The 16,737-nt window shown below is 40.2% G+C and overlaps 1 protein-coding gene across 1 annotated transcript; it reads left to right on the top strand.

The window, feature by feature from the left end:
- Positions 1-7,016: 7,016 nt before the first annotated feature.
- Positions 7,017-16,306, top strand: dnah9 (dynein, axonemal, heavy chain 9). Its single transcript, XM_067458617.1, has 11 exons — positions 7,017-7,151; positions 7,260-7,506; positions 7,733-7,876; positions 9,685-9,869; positions 9,956-10,151; positions 10,726-10,825; positions 11,006-11,217; positions 11,310-11,552; positions 11,967-12,134; positions 15,861-15,977; positions 16,142-16,306. The coding sequence occupies exons 2-11, from the start codon at positions 7,261-7,263 to the stop codon at positions 16,304-16,306; spliced, it is 1,776 nt and encodes a 591-aa protein (XP_067314718.1). The 5' UTR covers positions 7,017-7,151; position 7,260.
- The last annotated feature ends 431 nt before the right edge of the window (positions 16,307-16,737 follow it).

Here is a 16,737-nt window from a genome sequence, read left to right as displayed (position 1 = left end):
ATGACCGCCTTCACTTTTTCCGGGTCAGCTTTCAGTCCCTTTGCCGATAAAATATGCCCGTGAAAGTGAACCTCTGGCACTTTAAACTGGAGCTTCTTTATGCTGAGCCTTAGTTTGACCTGCCTACATCTGTCCATGAGGGCCAGCAGCTTGGCATCATGGTCACGACCAGCCTCTTCGTCAGAATCCCCACAGCCCACGATGAGAATGTCATCTGCTATGGGGTCTACTCCATTGAGCCCCAGCAGGAGCTCGTGCTGCTTTCGTTGGTATACTTCAGGGGCCACTGATACGCCAAAGGGGAGTTTTAACCAGCGCTTGCGCCCCCAGGGTGTCCAAAAGGTGGTCATGTAGCTGCTTGCTTCGTCTAATCTGCACTGGAGAAAGGCGTCCCTTGCGTCCACCAGGGTGAAGACCCTAGCCTTGGGGAGCTTGTAGAGTATGTCTTCAAGAGTTGGCATGATATAGTGTGACCGCAGCAGAGCCTGGTTGAGGTGTTTTGGATCGATGCATATCCGTAACTTATCTGGTTTCCTGATGATCACCATATTGCTTATCCAGTCCGTCGGCTCCGTGACTGAGGTGATGTGGCCCTCCGCTTCGTATTTCTCAAGCTGAGCTTTCACTGCTGCTCTCATGGCGACCGGTACGTTGCGGGGGGCACTCTGGACTGGCTGAACCGTTGCATTTAGCTGAAAGTGCACCACCCCTGGAACGGATTCTACTGGCGCAGTGAAGACGTCCTGATACCTCTCGATGATAGCCTCTCTTTTCAAGGGCCCAGCCTGGACACTACTGTCCACCGCATTCAGGTCTGCTGGGATGGTGAACTGCATAAGACCAAGACGCTCACATGTAGACCCGGAAAGCAGAGGCTGCTGACTGGTTTCGACTATCTCAAACTCTAAGGTGTGTCTGCGATCCCGCATGACACACTCTGTAACAAACATACCCATAGAGGTCATTAGCTGACCAGAGTAGAGCTTGAGCTTGGTGCTGCTTGGCATGAGTTTCTCTCGTGGTGCGATCCGTATCTTGTCTTTCAGGCTCATAACGTCACACGTGGCTCCTGAGTCTAGCTGGCATTTTTGCTTAACACCATTTAGTTGAAGAACGGCAAACCACTTTTTTCCTCTGGTGCCTACGGCCCCAATGCATTCAGTTGAGAAGAGATCATCTCCACTACCATCTGTTTCCTGAACTAGCACTGGATTTTCCATGGAGTGAATGTGTGCAGATACCTCTGATCCCCTGGTTTTCATGCAAACACGAGCAAAATGGTTAGCTGTACCACAGGCTTTGCACACTTTTCCATAAGCAGGACATTGCTCTCGCCCTCTCCCATGATGCACACCACAGTATCTGCATGCAGAGACACTGTCTGTGGCTGGGGTGGTTTTCTTCAGCTGCCTTCCTGTGGCATGGGGAAATTTTTTTGAAGGCTGTCTGAATGCTGTATTAATGCTGTCCATATGTGGCCTTTCATGCTCCATGGACCTCAGTGTCATGTCCGTCAGCTCTGCAGCTCTGCATATTTCTATGGCTGTAGTCAGTGTCAGTCCTTTCTCTCTCAACAGCCGTCTACGTGTGGCTTCATTAGTAATGCCAAGTACTACTTTGTCTCTTATCAACTCATCCCTGAGAGCCCCATAATCACAGGTCGCCGCCTTTTCCCTCAAGCGGGTAAGAAAATTGTCAATGGACTCACCATCCTCCTGTTTGCAGCAGCCGAAAACATATCGCTCATATATTACATTCTTGGCCGGTTTAAAGTACTCCTCTAACTTATCCAGAATGTTTGTCACATCTCCGCGTTCTGCTTCCGTTAACTGCAGGTTGTGCTTGTACACATGTCGACATTCTGGCCCCATTAACGTCCTCAAAGTGGCAGCCTGCACTGCTGAGGATGCGGCTATCAGGTCCACCGCTAAACTGTAATCTTCAAATTCAGCCCTGAAAATGTCCCAGTTAGCGCTCCAGTCTCCACTGAGCTTCATTGGACCGGGAGGGGGAATCGTGTGGTTGAATGCCATCTTGTAATGTAAACCACTTGTTGTCAGTGAGCCACGGAGCTAAAGCTAGGTAGTTAGCTGGTAGCGCTAGCCAGTAATACTGTATTAAACTAATGAAAACAATAAAAACGAAATATGCAGAGTCACTCACTCTGTAATTGCGCTGATGCACTGTCCATTAGCTGTCATTTTCTTGCTTAAATTAACAGCTAAGCCACTTCTGACACCATGTAGCAAGAACGAGGACACAGAAATGCTGGTGTACTTGACTATTCATGTTGTGAGCACCGGAGAACAGGCGCCCGCCAGCCGGGGCAATATAAACATGTAATGCTTCACATGAACACTAGATGGAGTATACATCCTGTAACATCCGCCATAATATTTTTTCTTTTCTCCAAAAATCAGCGCACATACAATTTGAAGCAAACTTTGTGGAGTTTAGCATTTTTAATAACAATTCAAAGTCTCGTGCGAGAACTCCGGTCTGACGCACGTGTGATCTCGCGTTGTTTACTTGTCAAATCGCACGTGTAGTTTGGGAAACGTAGTTTGCGCACCGGAGAGAGAGCGTTGTCGGCGATTGGCGATTCTTCCTCTTGTTCAGTCAAGCAGTGTGAACTCCTCTGTCGTCAAACCATCGGTCAGTGTGAACACAGCAGTGACTGAATGATACCCCAGATAGTCATGCAGTGTGAATAGAGCAGTGACCCGACGAGTTTGAAAATCGTGCAGTCTGAACTAGGCTTAAGTTTAAACAACAATGGCTAGCTTACCCGCTGTGAAGCAATACTTCTAAACAATATGCCTCCGTCAACTGTGCTTTAGTTAAAATGGCTGAAGATTGTTTTAGTTAATATTGCTGAATCGTTTGTCACTGTAATATATAAGCTTTGGTTAAAATAGTGAATGCTAAACACGTGAGATGGTAGAACTTTACAACTTTTTACAACTGTAAATCGACTGGATCCAAACTGGATTACAACTGTATCAATCATTGCAGTTTCTAGAGTGAGATAGCACACATACATCTCAGAGACGTCTATTTGATGATTTGGTTTATGTTTACATCTGGAAGACATTTTTTTTGAGTATTTGCTCATCTATAATACGTCTAGAGGACAATCCTATCACAAATAGTCTTTAAAGGGTTACTTATCTGATTAGCATATGATGAGATTTATGCATTTTATTTCTGGAAAAAATCCTCAGATGATGCAAATATTGTTAATTTGCGGAAGAATTTTTGACCAGAGGCTAAAGAATACACCCAGCAGAGGGAGCTATTTCCACGCATGGAGAGTGGGATCTCACTCACAGCAGGCATTCATGTAAACGGAGCTGAACGGAGAAAAGTGAGTGTTTTAACTTTTCAAATGAATTCCTATGAAAGTTAAGCTTCCAAAGGCATGAACTGAAAACGTGCCAGACTGAACAGCCGCTGTGAATGAATGCCTCGAGTGCAGTCGCGCTTACCTCAGCTCTCATCTAGGCCTGTCCCGATAACAAATTTTGCTGGACGATAAATTGGCCAAGAAATTATTGCGATAAACGATAATATTGTCGTTCTGAGACCATTTTCATTTAAAGCTACACTGTGTTACTTTTTTAGATTATTCTTAGCTAAAAACACTTAGTTCTTTCAAAAATATATGTGCTCATTAATGTATATTTACTTCTTTCAAGTGATAAAGTATTCTCGTAAGTTTATAATATGCCATTGAAAATACATACGGGTGAGGGGTTCGAATGCCGGTCGCCATGTTGCCTCTCCATCTTGAAAGTACATTAGCCAAAGAGAGACATACCCATAAATTCAAGCTTTGCTTTTCGCGTTTTAACACTCGATGGCACCGTGTCGAATGTGAAGAGGGGGATTGCCATGTAGGAGTTAAAACGATATCAGAATGGAGAGGAACAGAAACTATTATTCACTGGATGTTCATATACCTTTTCAGCACTAGATGGGGGAAAATATCACACAGCGTAGCTTTAAAATAATGATAATGGCATAAAAATGCAGGTATACCTTTTCAAAGATCAATAAACTTTAATTTCTTTACTTTAAAAGACTATTCAGCACTAAAAATGGAAAACATTTTAAATAACCACAATAAATGAACAAAACAACCAAAAACAATAAAAGCATGGACTCTCAGTCTGTTTAGAAAAATGCATTTAAATAAGTACCAAAAACAATAAATAAAATGGATGAAAACTGCAACGGATGATTGTGTTTTAGGTGCATATTAGGGGCGGCACGGTGCACAAAACCCATGGTTCGGTTCGTCTCACGGTTTTAGGGTCAAGGTTTTCCGTTTTGTACGGTTCTTTTTTTTCTTCTTTTTTTTTTATTATCCAGAAATGTACTTCAGCATATGATAAATTAATTATCCACAATTTAGGATACAGTATTAAAAAAAAAAGTTATATCATAGCCTAATAATGCACAAACTGAACTTGACCATCTCTGAGGAAAGCTAGTCTCTTGATGACAATGCCATCTCTTAATAACATGCTTTTCATTTATTTGGCAAAAAAAGGAGAATGTGTATTGCTATCTCTACAGGAACTTATGTGCCTCTTTAGCACACAAAGATTGAACTGAAGAATTAACTTGCGTTTATCAAACTTCAGTGTAGCTTTAAGCCTTGTCTATACACGACGCGTCCGCTCGAGCGCGAGGGTGCGCGCGGCAAAGATGACATCGGGAGTGTGCGAGATTTCGTAACTTCGTAACTTTGTGTGTGGCTCCGCAACCGAAGAGCCATGAGTTCCAGACAAATCTGCTGGCCGAGCATGACGTCTCATCACGCCGCACCCCGGTCTGCGCGCCAAGTATAAACACCTCCCTAAACAGACGAGGTGCACGCAGTCAACGAGAGAGACGAGGAAAACAAAAAAGCATGCAAATGGCAATTATCGCGACTGGAAAAATGATCAAGCTTATTTTTTTAATCGTTTGATTTTATTGATTTATCGACTATCACGACAGGCCTACTCTCATCACGAGAGCTCATTCAGCTCATTCATCATGGTAAATGTAATCAGACTCCTGCAGCATTTGTGCTGTGACTCGCGCACTCACGCAGCGATTGACACATTCAGTTTTTAATTGTAGTAGCTGTTCTCTAACTGAATAGATTTTATGAAAATGAATATGGTGGGAAAGTAATCCAGTGATCCAGTAGCAGTGGCTTTGGTGAGTGGCCTTGTAGGGCAGCGAAGCATTCTGGGAATTCTTGTCTGTCATCCCCATGAGACAAAAATAAATGTTCTGTCTTTTCTCAGGCAAAAAAGCACCAAATTCAAAAATAATGTCAAATTTCTACACCATCTACCAAATGGATTCATCTTCCCAGCGCTGAAGTACCTCTTTAAGATGTTTGTTTGGCCAAACTTTATATTAGATGGCCTTAACTACTAGGCCTATGTACTTGCATCAAAAAAATAAGTAGGCCTACAATGTAATTGTGTCCATATTGTATTGCAAAACACTTTTGCTGTTATTGAGGTGGGCCTAGAAATCTAGATGCTCCCTAGCAGCTTCAAATCTAATCTGCCGCAAGTGTCGTCTAGCAACTGTCAATACACTTCTGAGCTGTAAAAACCTAACTCTGGTCGGGCCAATCACATAGTGTATAGAGTCGGTGGGCGGGGCTTAACATAATGATGGCAGAGTTGCGCTTGCGTGCTTCTAGTAAACACAGAAACTGGTGAACGGCGATCTTTCGAATTGGCTTTGACTGCGACTCTGGAAGACTTGGAGTTAAGCTTTTCTCTCAGAAAATAACAGAACGGTACTGAAGTCATTCTTAAGAAGGGAAGATGTGTTCAGAGTTTTGCCGACCGGATAAGGCAAAAATGTAATCTGTCAACTAGCTCTGCTTCACCTTCGTTGCTCTGGTTGGTTGTAGCGCTACCCAATTGTGTGCACACCGTGCAGAGGGAGTTTGAAAGACAACCGTTTATCCCGCCCCTCGGACTGAGCCCTGCCAATGGTTAGTTTCCAGACCAAACATCTTGATGTGGGTCTGGCTTGTCAGGCTAGTGGGATACGGGTAAAGGCAGGGATAGGTGTGGTGGTGTGGGTAAGTTTAAGGGTAGGGTTAGGTGTAAGGGAAGGGTCAGCAGTGAAATTATAAATGTAAAATATAAATATAAAAAGTATAAATATAAGTACAATGTAAAAACACATATGTACAAAATAAGTGCATTGTATCAAATGATTAATTCAAATGTCAGTATATTAGTTAAGGCCACCTAATATAAAGTGGGTCAGTTTGTTTGTATGTAAAACTTATATGTTAAAGATGTCTATCAGATGTTTGTAAACAGCAGATGCTTTTCAGATGAAGTGATCTTTAACAGACACTTTGCAGGCATATGTTGTACGGTAATTTAGGAGACTTTTCCCCGCATTGGCTTTGGATCAAACCTGGGTCAGGAAAGCTTTCGACATTTTCTGCTCTGTTCAGAAATACAAAGTACGAAACCAGCTGTTTTTTTTTTTCAAGAACATATTTTGATGTTTGAAGAAGAGAACTGCCACCACAACATCCCATTTAAATGTTTTTAAATGATTCTAACAAATTGACCTCTGGTTATCAAACATAAAACTCTGTCATCAGTAGAGGGCAGTGTGCTACTTCTAGTTAGTGACAGTAAAGCACATAAAGGTGTGAGTCTGAGCACCACAGGGTGCTGTCATTTTAATTTTAAGTTACTGTTACCTTAATTTATGTACTGAATGTGCATGATCTATATTAATCATTTTTAAAATACATGTGTGTTACATTAATGACATGCATCAGATTAGCTCAAACTATTCAGTTGGAAGTGTAGGTATCAGTTTATACAGTGTGTCTATGCAAACGTGCACCTGATACCCTTGCTGGCTTTTCCAATGCACACTCGGGTTTCATTACCACCAGGTGTGTGCTTCTCACACAACGTGGGTATAGATACACAAAAGCCATTGATCCTGTTGCCATAGTGGCCTGACTCTACTGGAGGAGTTCAGTTTCTCTCCCCCACTGGAGAAGAAGGCAAAGGACATCATCCATTTTTGTGATGGAAAGATACTGATGATATAACAACAGCAGGATCAGACTCGTTTACCTGATCGAAGTGCTAGAGGTGAGAGATTTGATAATAAAATAAAGTCTTAGTTTGTTAGATTTAAATGGACAATACGCCCTAGACTTTATGGCATGAGTAGTTCCCCTCTTTTCTTATCTGTCTCAGTATGGCTGAGGCAGGTGTGCGTGTTCCTATGGACCAGGTGAAGATGAGCGCCATCTCTGATGAGCGAGTGGACTTCCTAAGGGAACAGGCCTTTACCGTTCTACGACTCAAAACAGACAAATGGAACCGTTTTATTGGATTGGAGGAGAATCAGCGGGCTCTGCTTGACTTCCTGGACCAAGGCGGGCGGGAGTATCTAATTTTGTTTGTGGGACCAGGAGGAACTCTTCATGCAGGAGATGAACAGGTGAGTATACACATACTCACTCATCTTCAATGTTAGGGCTAACAGAAAAATCACAGTCTGCCTTGCTTTGTTCTGTGTGTGGCATTAGGATGCCACATAGCATTTCTTCTGGATGTGTCTCCCGTGTTCAATGCACTGATTGGCTTTTGGTATTCGAAATAAGTCATCACTTGTTTCGAGTGCTTTCGCTTCTGAAAGCACTACACCCGTCTTTTCCTCCCCAAAGAGCTCCTCTCCCTGGAGGACCAAGCTTTTGTGTGTTTTTAAAAAAAAGAAGGGCATCATCTCCAAAACTACCTTTAGAACCCAGCTCTGGCTCGGAGAGATTGCAGCACAACCCATGGACCACGCTCCTGTTCTCATCTCTCAGGTAACCAGAAGTCTTTCAGTCCTGTTGCGTCTTTTAGAATAGAACAGAAAAAGATTAATGTTAATTACATTTAAATAATTTTAATATATAATATTTTTTTATATTATATTATATTATATTACATTACATTATATTATTATAGAGAATTGCCAAAAATAGATGTCAGGTATATTGAAGTTTTTATTATGGTTATTGGTAATTTATTGTATGCTGAGTTGGGGAGTAACAAAATACATGTAGTTTGTACATATTTAAAATGCAACATTTTAGTAACTGTAATCAAATTATAGTTACATCTGAAAAGTATTTTAGATTACCAGTGATTACATATCATTTTAATGTCATTTATTTAATTTAAACATTAATGTAATCTGTAACACGCAATTCATGTAAGCAGCGATTTGTGGTTCAAAAGCATCCTAAGCTACATTTCTGCTCATAAGTTTCATACCCCTTGCAGAATATGCTAAATGTTCCCCACAAAAGGGAACAGGGATCATAAAAATTGCATGTTACTTTTATTTCGTACTGTCCATTTAACATAGATGTTTACATACACAAGACAAAATGACTGATGCCAGATTCAGAAAATATATTCAGAAATGTACATACCCTTAAGTCTTAGGTCTGTCTTTGATTATATCCAACAATTGCATTTTGCTGACATTTTTTCTCAATATTGCGACTTTAATGAAAAAGGCAATTGTGTGTTTAAATCTTGCAATTCTGTGAATTGTCTTTTTTTTCTTATTTTGTTTAAAGATACATGTACAATTTACCTTGTTCATTCAATTAAAAATGTTCCCACCCCAGATCTTAAGGGTCAGTTCCACACCTGTAAGACCTCCGTTCATCTTCAGAACACAGATTAAGATTATATTTAGTCCGACAGCGTATGTAAGTGTATGCACACTATACTGTCCATGTCCAGAAAGGGAATAAAAACATCATCAAAGTAGTCCATATGTGACATCAGTTAGTTAGTTAGAATCTCTTGAAGCATCGGAAATACATTTTGGTCCAAAAATAACAAAAGATCTTCAATGTCACGTGATTTCATCAATTTGGCAGTTTGACACGCGATCCGAATCATGAATCAATAAGCTGATTAATGACCGTTTGAATCTTTATTTGAGGTTTGAAAATAAATGCGGAAGAGAAGACAATGCTGAATAAAGTCGTAGTTTTTGGACCAAAATTTATTTTCGATGCTTTAAGAGATTCTAACTAACGAACTGATGTCACATATGGACTACTTTGATGATGTTTTTATTCCCTTTCTTAATCCTTAAGAGAAATAACACAAGTTGATGTTTAGTCACTGGTTTGATTTACTGACACACAGACAAAGAACATCTGACTATACATGAATCATTACATTTCAGATCAGGCATTAGAATGAACACAGTTACTTACATGTTGCATTACTGTTCAGGCATTATCCTTAACAGCATGTTTATAGCTTGGTAGCTCAATCTGGTAGATCCTACCTGTTACTACCTATTGCATGCCATGTGTGAATCGGTGGGCGGGGCTAAATAGGCAGTGATGAAGTATGCGTTGACATTCTTCTGCAGAGACGGGGCTTCCAGGCCTGTCGTTTGCTGGGCCTGGTGTCAATAAAATAATTTATTGGACTAACAAGGACGTTTTTAGTTCTGAAACTTAGTTTTAATTTTAGTTAACACTGATTGGAGGTAGGCCATCCTATACAAAATATTGGTGACATTTAAATCATAATAACATTATTGGCTCTGAGAGTAGGCGTGACGTAGAAATCTTCAGTCAGTGAGTGTATGTTTGTGTAGGTGTTTGTGTCAGTGCTGGGAAGTCCCCTGAATCAGTTCGCCTGGCCCCGGGTGGTCGGTCAAGACATTTGCAGGCACCTTGAGCATCTGTGTAGTGAAGCAGTCACACTGAGAGGGCGAGCACAAGGACGAACACTACTGCCCCTACCACTGTGTGTGGAGAGAAAAGACGAGCACCAGCTCAGGTGTGAATGCATGCCTATCAATCATTCAATCATCTTTTACCAAGTTTGTGATATCATGTAACATTTGAGTGTGTGTGTGTTTGTAGCTCGGATTCCTGTCTGATTGACAGGGCGTTACTGTACTCCATTGAGACCATGGTGATCCAGTGGTGTCGACTGATGGGCTCTGTGCTGCAGCGGGACTCGTCTAAGCTCCAGCATCAGGGGGACAACCCAGGCCCCACAGTGGAGCTCCGTTTCTGGACTAAACAGAAAGAAAACTTATTAGGAATCCAGAAACAGGTGGAAATAAAGTAGATTTCCGTGTGCATGCTTTTATACAAGGTTTAGGATTTAAAACTTTCATTATAGTGCTTGCGAGTGTCTGCCGTTAATTCAGCTCAACTCATTGACATGCAAAAACTTCAAGATTTTGTTCTGTTTTGTTGTCTTCAAATCTACAGACACATAGTCATCAAAAATGTCATAGTAGAAATAAAATACATGTTACCAGGAAATACATTTTTTGTTTGAAAACAGTTATATGCTATAGTAATGCAGAAACTATATTAAAATCTTCCTTTGGAGATGAATAGTTGAAAATATGAAAAATGCCAGTGATATTTTGTAATATTTGCGATTGTGTTTGCCTTTAATTAAATTTCAAATATGATTTTTCTAAAGTTGAGTTTTAATCAGACTCCCTTTCCCTTCATCTGTATGTATCTAACTTCACAAACTAATGTTTACCACAAATCTACACTATTCATTTTCTCCCATGCAATCACTGATGTTTCCTTCTGGAAATGTGAATCAATTGTCATTTATTGCAACCTAATTGTATGTTTATAACATTTAATCCGGTTTATTTGTGCAGCTGCAGAACCCAAAAGTTGATCAGGTGCTGGATATTCTGCTGAGGATCAAGAGCAGTTACTATGCTTCCTTTTATGACATTATTCAAAAAGTCAACCATGGTAATCACATCTTAAATGTGTACAGACACTCTCATTCTAACTTAACATTGATGCCAACTGCATTTGTTTGCATAATATAGTGTGGCCTTGTAGTTCAAACCTTGCCTTGTAAGTGAAAGCTTGTAGGTTCAGATCCCACATTGGACCCTCAAAGCTGCTGTCTACTCTTTTTTGTTTTAGCGGTGATGGAGGCAGAGGACATAGACCTACACTTGAGGACCTTACGGCGACTGATAGCTGCATTCGAGGAGCGGAGCTTCACTGATCTGGAGCATCTGATTCCTGCTCTGTTTCACACACTCGCTCTCATCTGGACACACTCTCACTTCTACTGCTGCCCACCACGCATCATCACACTACTCACAGAGTTCTGCAATCTACTCATTGATAAGGTGTATTTGTTTGTTTGCGTATGTGGATTATTATTATCCCTTTATCCAAACTTTTGTTCTATGATGTTTATATAATACATATGATTCTTCAGGCATCTGTGTATCTAATTCCTGAGGAGCTCTTCAAAATGGAGTTAGAGGAGGGTATGGACCGGGTTCAGAAGGCCATCCAGGTGTTTTGGACATTCAAACGCAGTTTCCTGCAGCACAGAGACAAACTGACACCCAATGGACCTTATAGCCGACCAGGACTTACGGTCAAACCTTGGGACTTTCCCTCTGAGCTTGTGTTTCACCGCACTGACTGCATCATGGAGCGACTGCGCATGATTGAGGTGTGTGCACACAAATCCATCCCTAATGAAAAAAAGCTCTGTATAATTTAGTATTTGTCTGATCTTGAAAAATTCATGAAAAATCCAAATGTTTGGCATTAGAAACATGCATGACAAGATTGTTAAATGAAACATGAATTTCTATGTACTATTTCACACAGAGTTTGTAATATTGTTTTGTGATTATCTGTTTTTAAAATATTTAGAGGTTAGGTCTTTTTTTTCTTTTGGCAGTGCCGTCGATAAATTAAAAATGTATGGACACAATATTTAAATAATTTTCTTTTTTAGTGCATATACCATTTAGGTCTATGGTTGTGTTAGATTTGGCAAATGATTTTGTAAAGTGATTAGACCATAATTTTTCCTTCACTTAAAAAAAGCAGTTTTTGCCTCAGTGTGTGCCTCTTTCAGGAGTTATTTGCCTCAGCTCTGGACTTTCTAAAGCTGGAACGGATTGAGCTGGGTGGCTCCAGAGGGAAGATTCTCAGTGAGATGGTGTACAGCATGAATGATGAGTTCCTGGACAGCTGGAGAACTCTGAGAGAGAGCAAATATGATCCACTTGACTACAACAACAAGGTATATAATATTGGGAAATATTATTACAGTTTAAAATACCTGTTTTCTATTTTAACATCCTCTCGAGAACCAGAATTTTTTGTCTAAATTTAGTTTTTTTGGGGATAATTTTTTGGAGCATAAGAAACAAATTGAATGACATTTAAAAATATATATTATATATATTTATATATAGACATTAATAGGCAAAAATAATGTTTTTATAATATGCAAGATATAACAGAATGATTTGATTTACCATTTTACTTTCCATAAGAGTGCTAAATTTGATCATAGTCATTTTTAAAGACCAAGGAGAAGGATTTGTCATGGTTACACCTATGACCACGTCAGGCTAGGTTACACTTCCAAACATTTGTTATCTCTGCAAAGCCCTGAATGTACTCTATACAGAACATCCAGACTTAAAACTGTGTCATGTATGGCGTCAGAGAAATTAGCTAAAAGATAATGTCCACTACAGAGGAAAAGACTCCATTGTCAGGAATATATACAGTCGTGCTCAAAATTGTTGGTACCCCTGGTAAATATGATCAAATATGGCTGTAAATAAATAAAAAATAGTTTATCCTTTTGATCTTTTATTAAACATTTCACAGCAAATCTTACCCCTTTCATTAAAGTAAAATAATTGGAAATGAGGGGTAAATCACATTATGATATTAATGCTTTTCTCCAAAACACGTTGGCCACAATTGTTGGTACCCTTTTATTAAATACTTTTTGCAACCTCCTTTTCCCAAGATAACAGCTCTGAGTCTTCTTCTATAATGCCTCATAAGTTTGGAGAACACCTGAATAGAGATCAGAGACCATTCCTCCATACATAACCTCTACAGATCCGTCAGATTCACAGATCCATGTTAGTGCTTCTTCTCTTCAGTTCAGCCACACATCTTCTATAGTGTTCAGGTCAGGAAACTGGGACAGTCATGGCAGAAGCTTCATTTTGTGCTCAGTGACACATTTGTGTGTTGATTTTGATGTTTGTTTTGGATCATTGTCCTGATGGGAGATCCAACCACGGCCCATTATAATACTTCTAGCAGAATCCATCAGGTTTAGATTTTTTATCTTTTGGTATTTGCTAAAATCCATGATACAATGTATCTGAACAAGATGTCCAAGACCTCCAGCAAAAAAATAGGCCCACAACATTAAACATCCAGTGGTATTTTTAGCCGTGGGCATGGGGTACTTTTTATCCCTGTTTGCACCAAACCTATTTGGTAGATTTGCTGCCAAAAAGCTATTTTATAGTTTCATCCTGACCACAGAACCCAGTCCCTTTTGACTTTCCAGTCGTGTCTGACAACTGAGCGAGGAGGATTTTTCTTTTTGTTTGAATTTTTTTTTGGCTTTCTGACCCCAAGACTCAACTAATCTCTGGGATTCTCCATATGTGATCCTTGGAGAGTCTTTGTGCACTCAAACTCCTCGCCGTGCATTAGGACAATATACACACACGTCCTCTTTCAGGCAGATTTTTAACATCTTTAGTTAAATGGAGCTCCTTAATTATATACAAATGTTCCTTGTCACCTTGGTGTGCTAAAAATGTAAATATTAATGTAAATATACTTCAGAGATATTTTACTCATTTAAAATTCTTTGGGTACCAACAATTGTGGCCAATGTGTTTTAGAGAAAAGCATTAATTTCATAATGTGATTTACCCCCCATTGTCAATTAATTTTACTTAAATGAAAGGTTGGATTTTTGTGAATTTTTTAAATAAAAGATCAAAAGGATAAACAATGCAGATTATTTTTTACAGCCATATTTGATCATATTTACCAGGGGTACCAACAATTTTGACCATGACTGTATTTTAAAAATGTAATTTATTCCTGTGATGGCGAAACAGAGTTTTCAGTTTCCTAGTTTTCAGTGTTACATGATCCTTTAGAAATCATTCTAATATGCCGATTTGCTGCTCAATATCACTTATTATTATCAGTGTTGAAAACAATTGTGCTGCTTAATATTTTTGGAAACCATGTCACGTGATACATACAAGATTCTTCGATGAATAAAAAAACAAAAGAATTGCGCATTTATTTGAAATATAAATGTTTTTGTACACTATAAATAATAAATCTCTTTACTGTCCAATATGACATTTTTTTCAATGCATCCTTGCTAAATAAATTGGTGTGGGGTTGTTTTGAGGGGTTGGGCTTTGGACCCTTTGTTCGAGTGAAATTAACACTTAATGCTTCAGCATACCCCAACTTTAGCATATTTTGGACAATTTCATGCTCCCAACTTTGTGGGAACGGTTTGGGGATGACCCCTTCCTTTTCCAATATGAGTACGCACAAGTGCACAAAGCAAGGTCCATAAAAACTTGGATGAGTGAGTTTGGTGTGGAGGAACTTGACTGACCTGAGTCCTGACCTCAACCCGAAAAAACAACTTTGGAATGAACTAGAGCGGAGACTTTGAGCCAGGCCTTCTCGTCCAACATCAGTGCCTTAACGCACAAATGTGCTTCTAGAAGAATGGTCAAAAATGTCCATAAACACACTCCTAAACCTTGTGGAAAGCCTTCCCAGAATGGGCCAACTCCATATTAAACCCTACGGATTAAGAATGGGATGTCATTAAAGGGGTGATGAATTGACAAATCAACTTTCCATTGAGCTTTTGATATATAAAAGGTCATGGTAATATAAGATTATCCTGTAAGTTTCAGAGCTAAAAACTTCCTTGTTAGTCAAAGAAAAGCTTTTATAGACACCAGGCCCAGCAAACGATCGTAAGCTTCATTCTTACGTCATAGCGTGGAGAAACTCACCTCTACAGAACGTGTGATTTAGTAGCCCCGCCCACCGACTCATGGAGCTGTTCGGTCGATCACAAGCCAACAGCAATAAAAATGTGGAAGAAGATAGCAAGATATTGTGGAAGAACACAGCTGCTGCATAAGCTTCCTTCAGATCATTATAATAGGAATGTGTGATACTTCATTTATTTTGAATGAAGTTCCAGCTCACGTGGGGAAGAATGTTTGTGTGCTCACTTCATTTCACTGCAGAATCGTTTGTAAATTGGAGCCGACATGAATGGTGTTACAAACTTATGTGAGTAAAACGTAGTTTTTATATGTAGAGTACTAGTCCCGGGGCTTTACCAGACCAAACCGTACACCCGTCGGCAGAAATACTTTCTTGATCTGGGCGCGCACGTATGTGTGTGAGCACGCGGTTTGCGTTTATAACGATCGATCGTGCGGGTGCAGGTTATGTAATGCAATCGCAGGTGGATGAGAAATAAAACATTTTGTTTGTTTGATAAAGACAAGTGGCAGTTGCCGCTTTCAAAATAATCTCTCCCCCATGTGACCGGAACTGAAAGTGGCTTGATATGACAGCGGAGCTGAAGCTCATTAAATATGCAAACCTTATCCAATCCTAGCCGTGGGCGTTTACTTCCAAGTCTCCAGTGCGTCACGGTCACGCCCATTAAAACCCAGCGTTTTGGAGAGAGCCTCAAAACCAGTGTAGAAAATAACCTATTACTTATTAGTTATGATGTTTTAGAATGTTAAAACCACATGAACTTCATTAGTTCACCTCAGACAACAGTATACATAAAAAAAAATAATAAAAAAAATGAGTTTATGACTCCTTTAAAGTTCACTTGCATGTAAATGCAGGCGTCCCAAAACTTTTGGCAATATAGTGTATCATGTACAGTCACACTCTCTCTGGTGGTTTCTAGGAGTTTGTGTGTGACTATAACCGATTCATGGAGCAGAACAGAGACTTTGACCAGAGACTGGGAACAGTAATAATCTTGGCCTTCCAACACTCCCCAGGCTTAGAGTCGGCTTTTAAGGTATTACACACATACACGCACACACACACACACACGCACACACAGCAGCTCAGTAAGGAAGGAATAGACTTGTATAGTCTGCCAAACACTAACTTTACTCTTTAGTCACTTAAGTGTTTTTGCAAAAATCCTCTCTTTTACTCTCTGAAAACCTGTGTGTGTAGCTCCTACAGATCTTTGGTACTCTGTTGGAGAGGCCAAGGGTTCACCAGCTTTTTGCTCCAAACTACTCTCAGCTGCTGGTCATGTTCCAGGAGGAGGTCAACCTCTGTCAGCGCATGCTGGACACCCACAGAGAGAAGGTTTGTATTACTAATAATTTCAGATAGCCTGACAAGCCAGACCCACATCAAGATGTTTTGGTCTGGAAACTCACCATTGACAGGGCTCAATCCGAGGGGCGGGATAAACGGTTCTATCAAACTCCCTCTGCACACAATTGGATAGCGCTTCAACAAACCAGAGCAACGTGAAGCGAAGCTCGTTGTTAGATTAAACATTCGCCATATCTGGTCGGCAAAACTCAGAACACATCTTCCCTTCTTAAGAATGACTTCAGTGCCGTTCTTTGTTCTTTTCTCAGAGAAAAGCTTAACTCCAAGTCTTCCAGAGTCGCGGTCAAATCTGATTCGAAAGACCGCCGTTCGCCAGTTTCTGTGTTTACTAGAAGCACACAAACGCAACTCTGCCATCATTATGTTAAGCCACGCCCACCGACTCTATACACGATGTGATTGGCCTGACCAGAGTTTGGTTTTTA

The sequence above is a fragment of the Pseudorasbora parva genome, chromosome 12 (genome assembly GCF_024679245.1).
Source record: "Pseudorasbora parva isolate DD20220531a chromosome 12, ASM2467924v1, whole genome shotgun sequence".
In the NCBI taxonomy this organism is placed as follows: Eukaryota; Metazoa; Chordata; class Actinopteri; order Cypriniformes; family Gobionidae; genus Pseudorasbora; species Pseudorasbora parva.
This window is presented reverse-complemented; position numbering and strand designations above follow the sequence as displayed.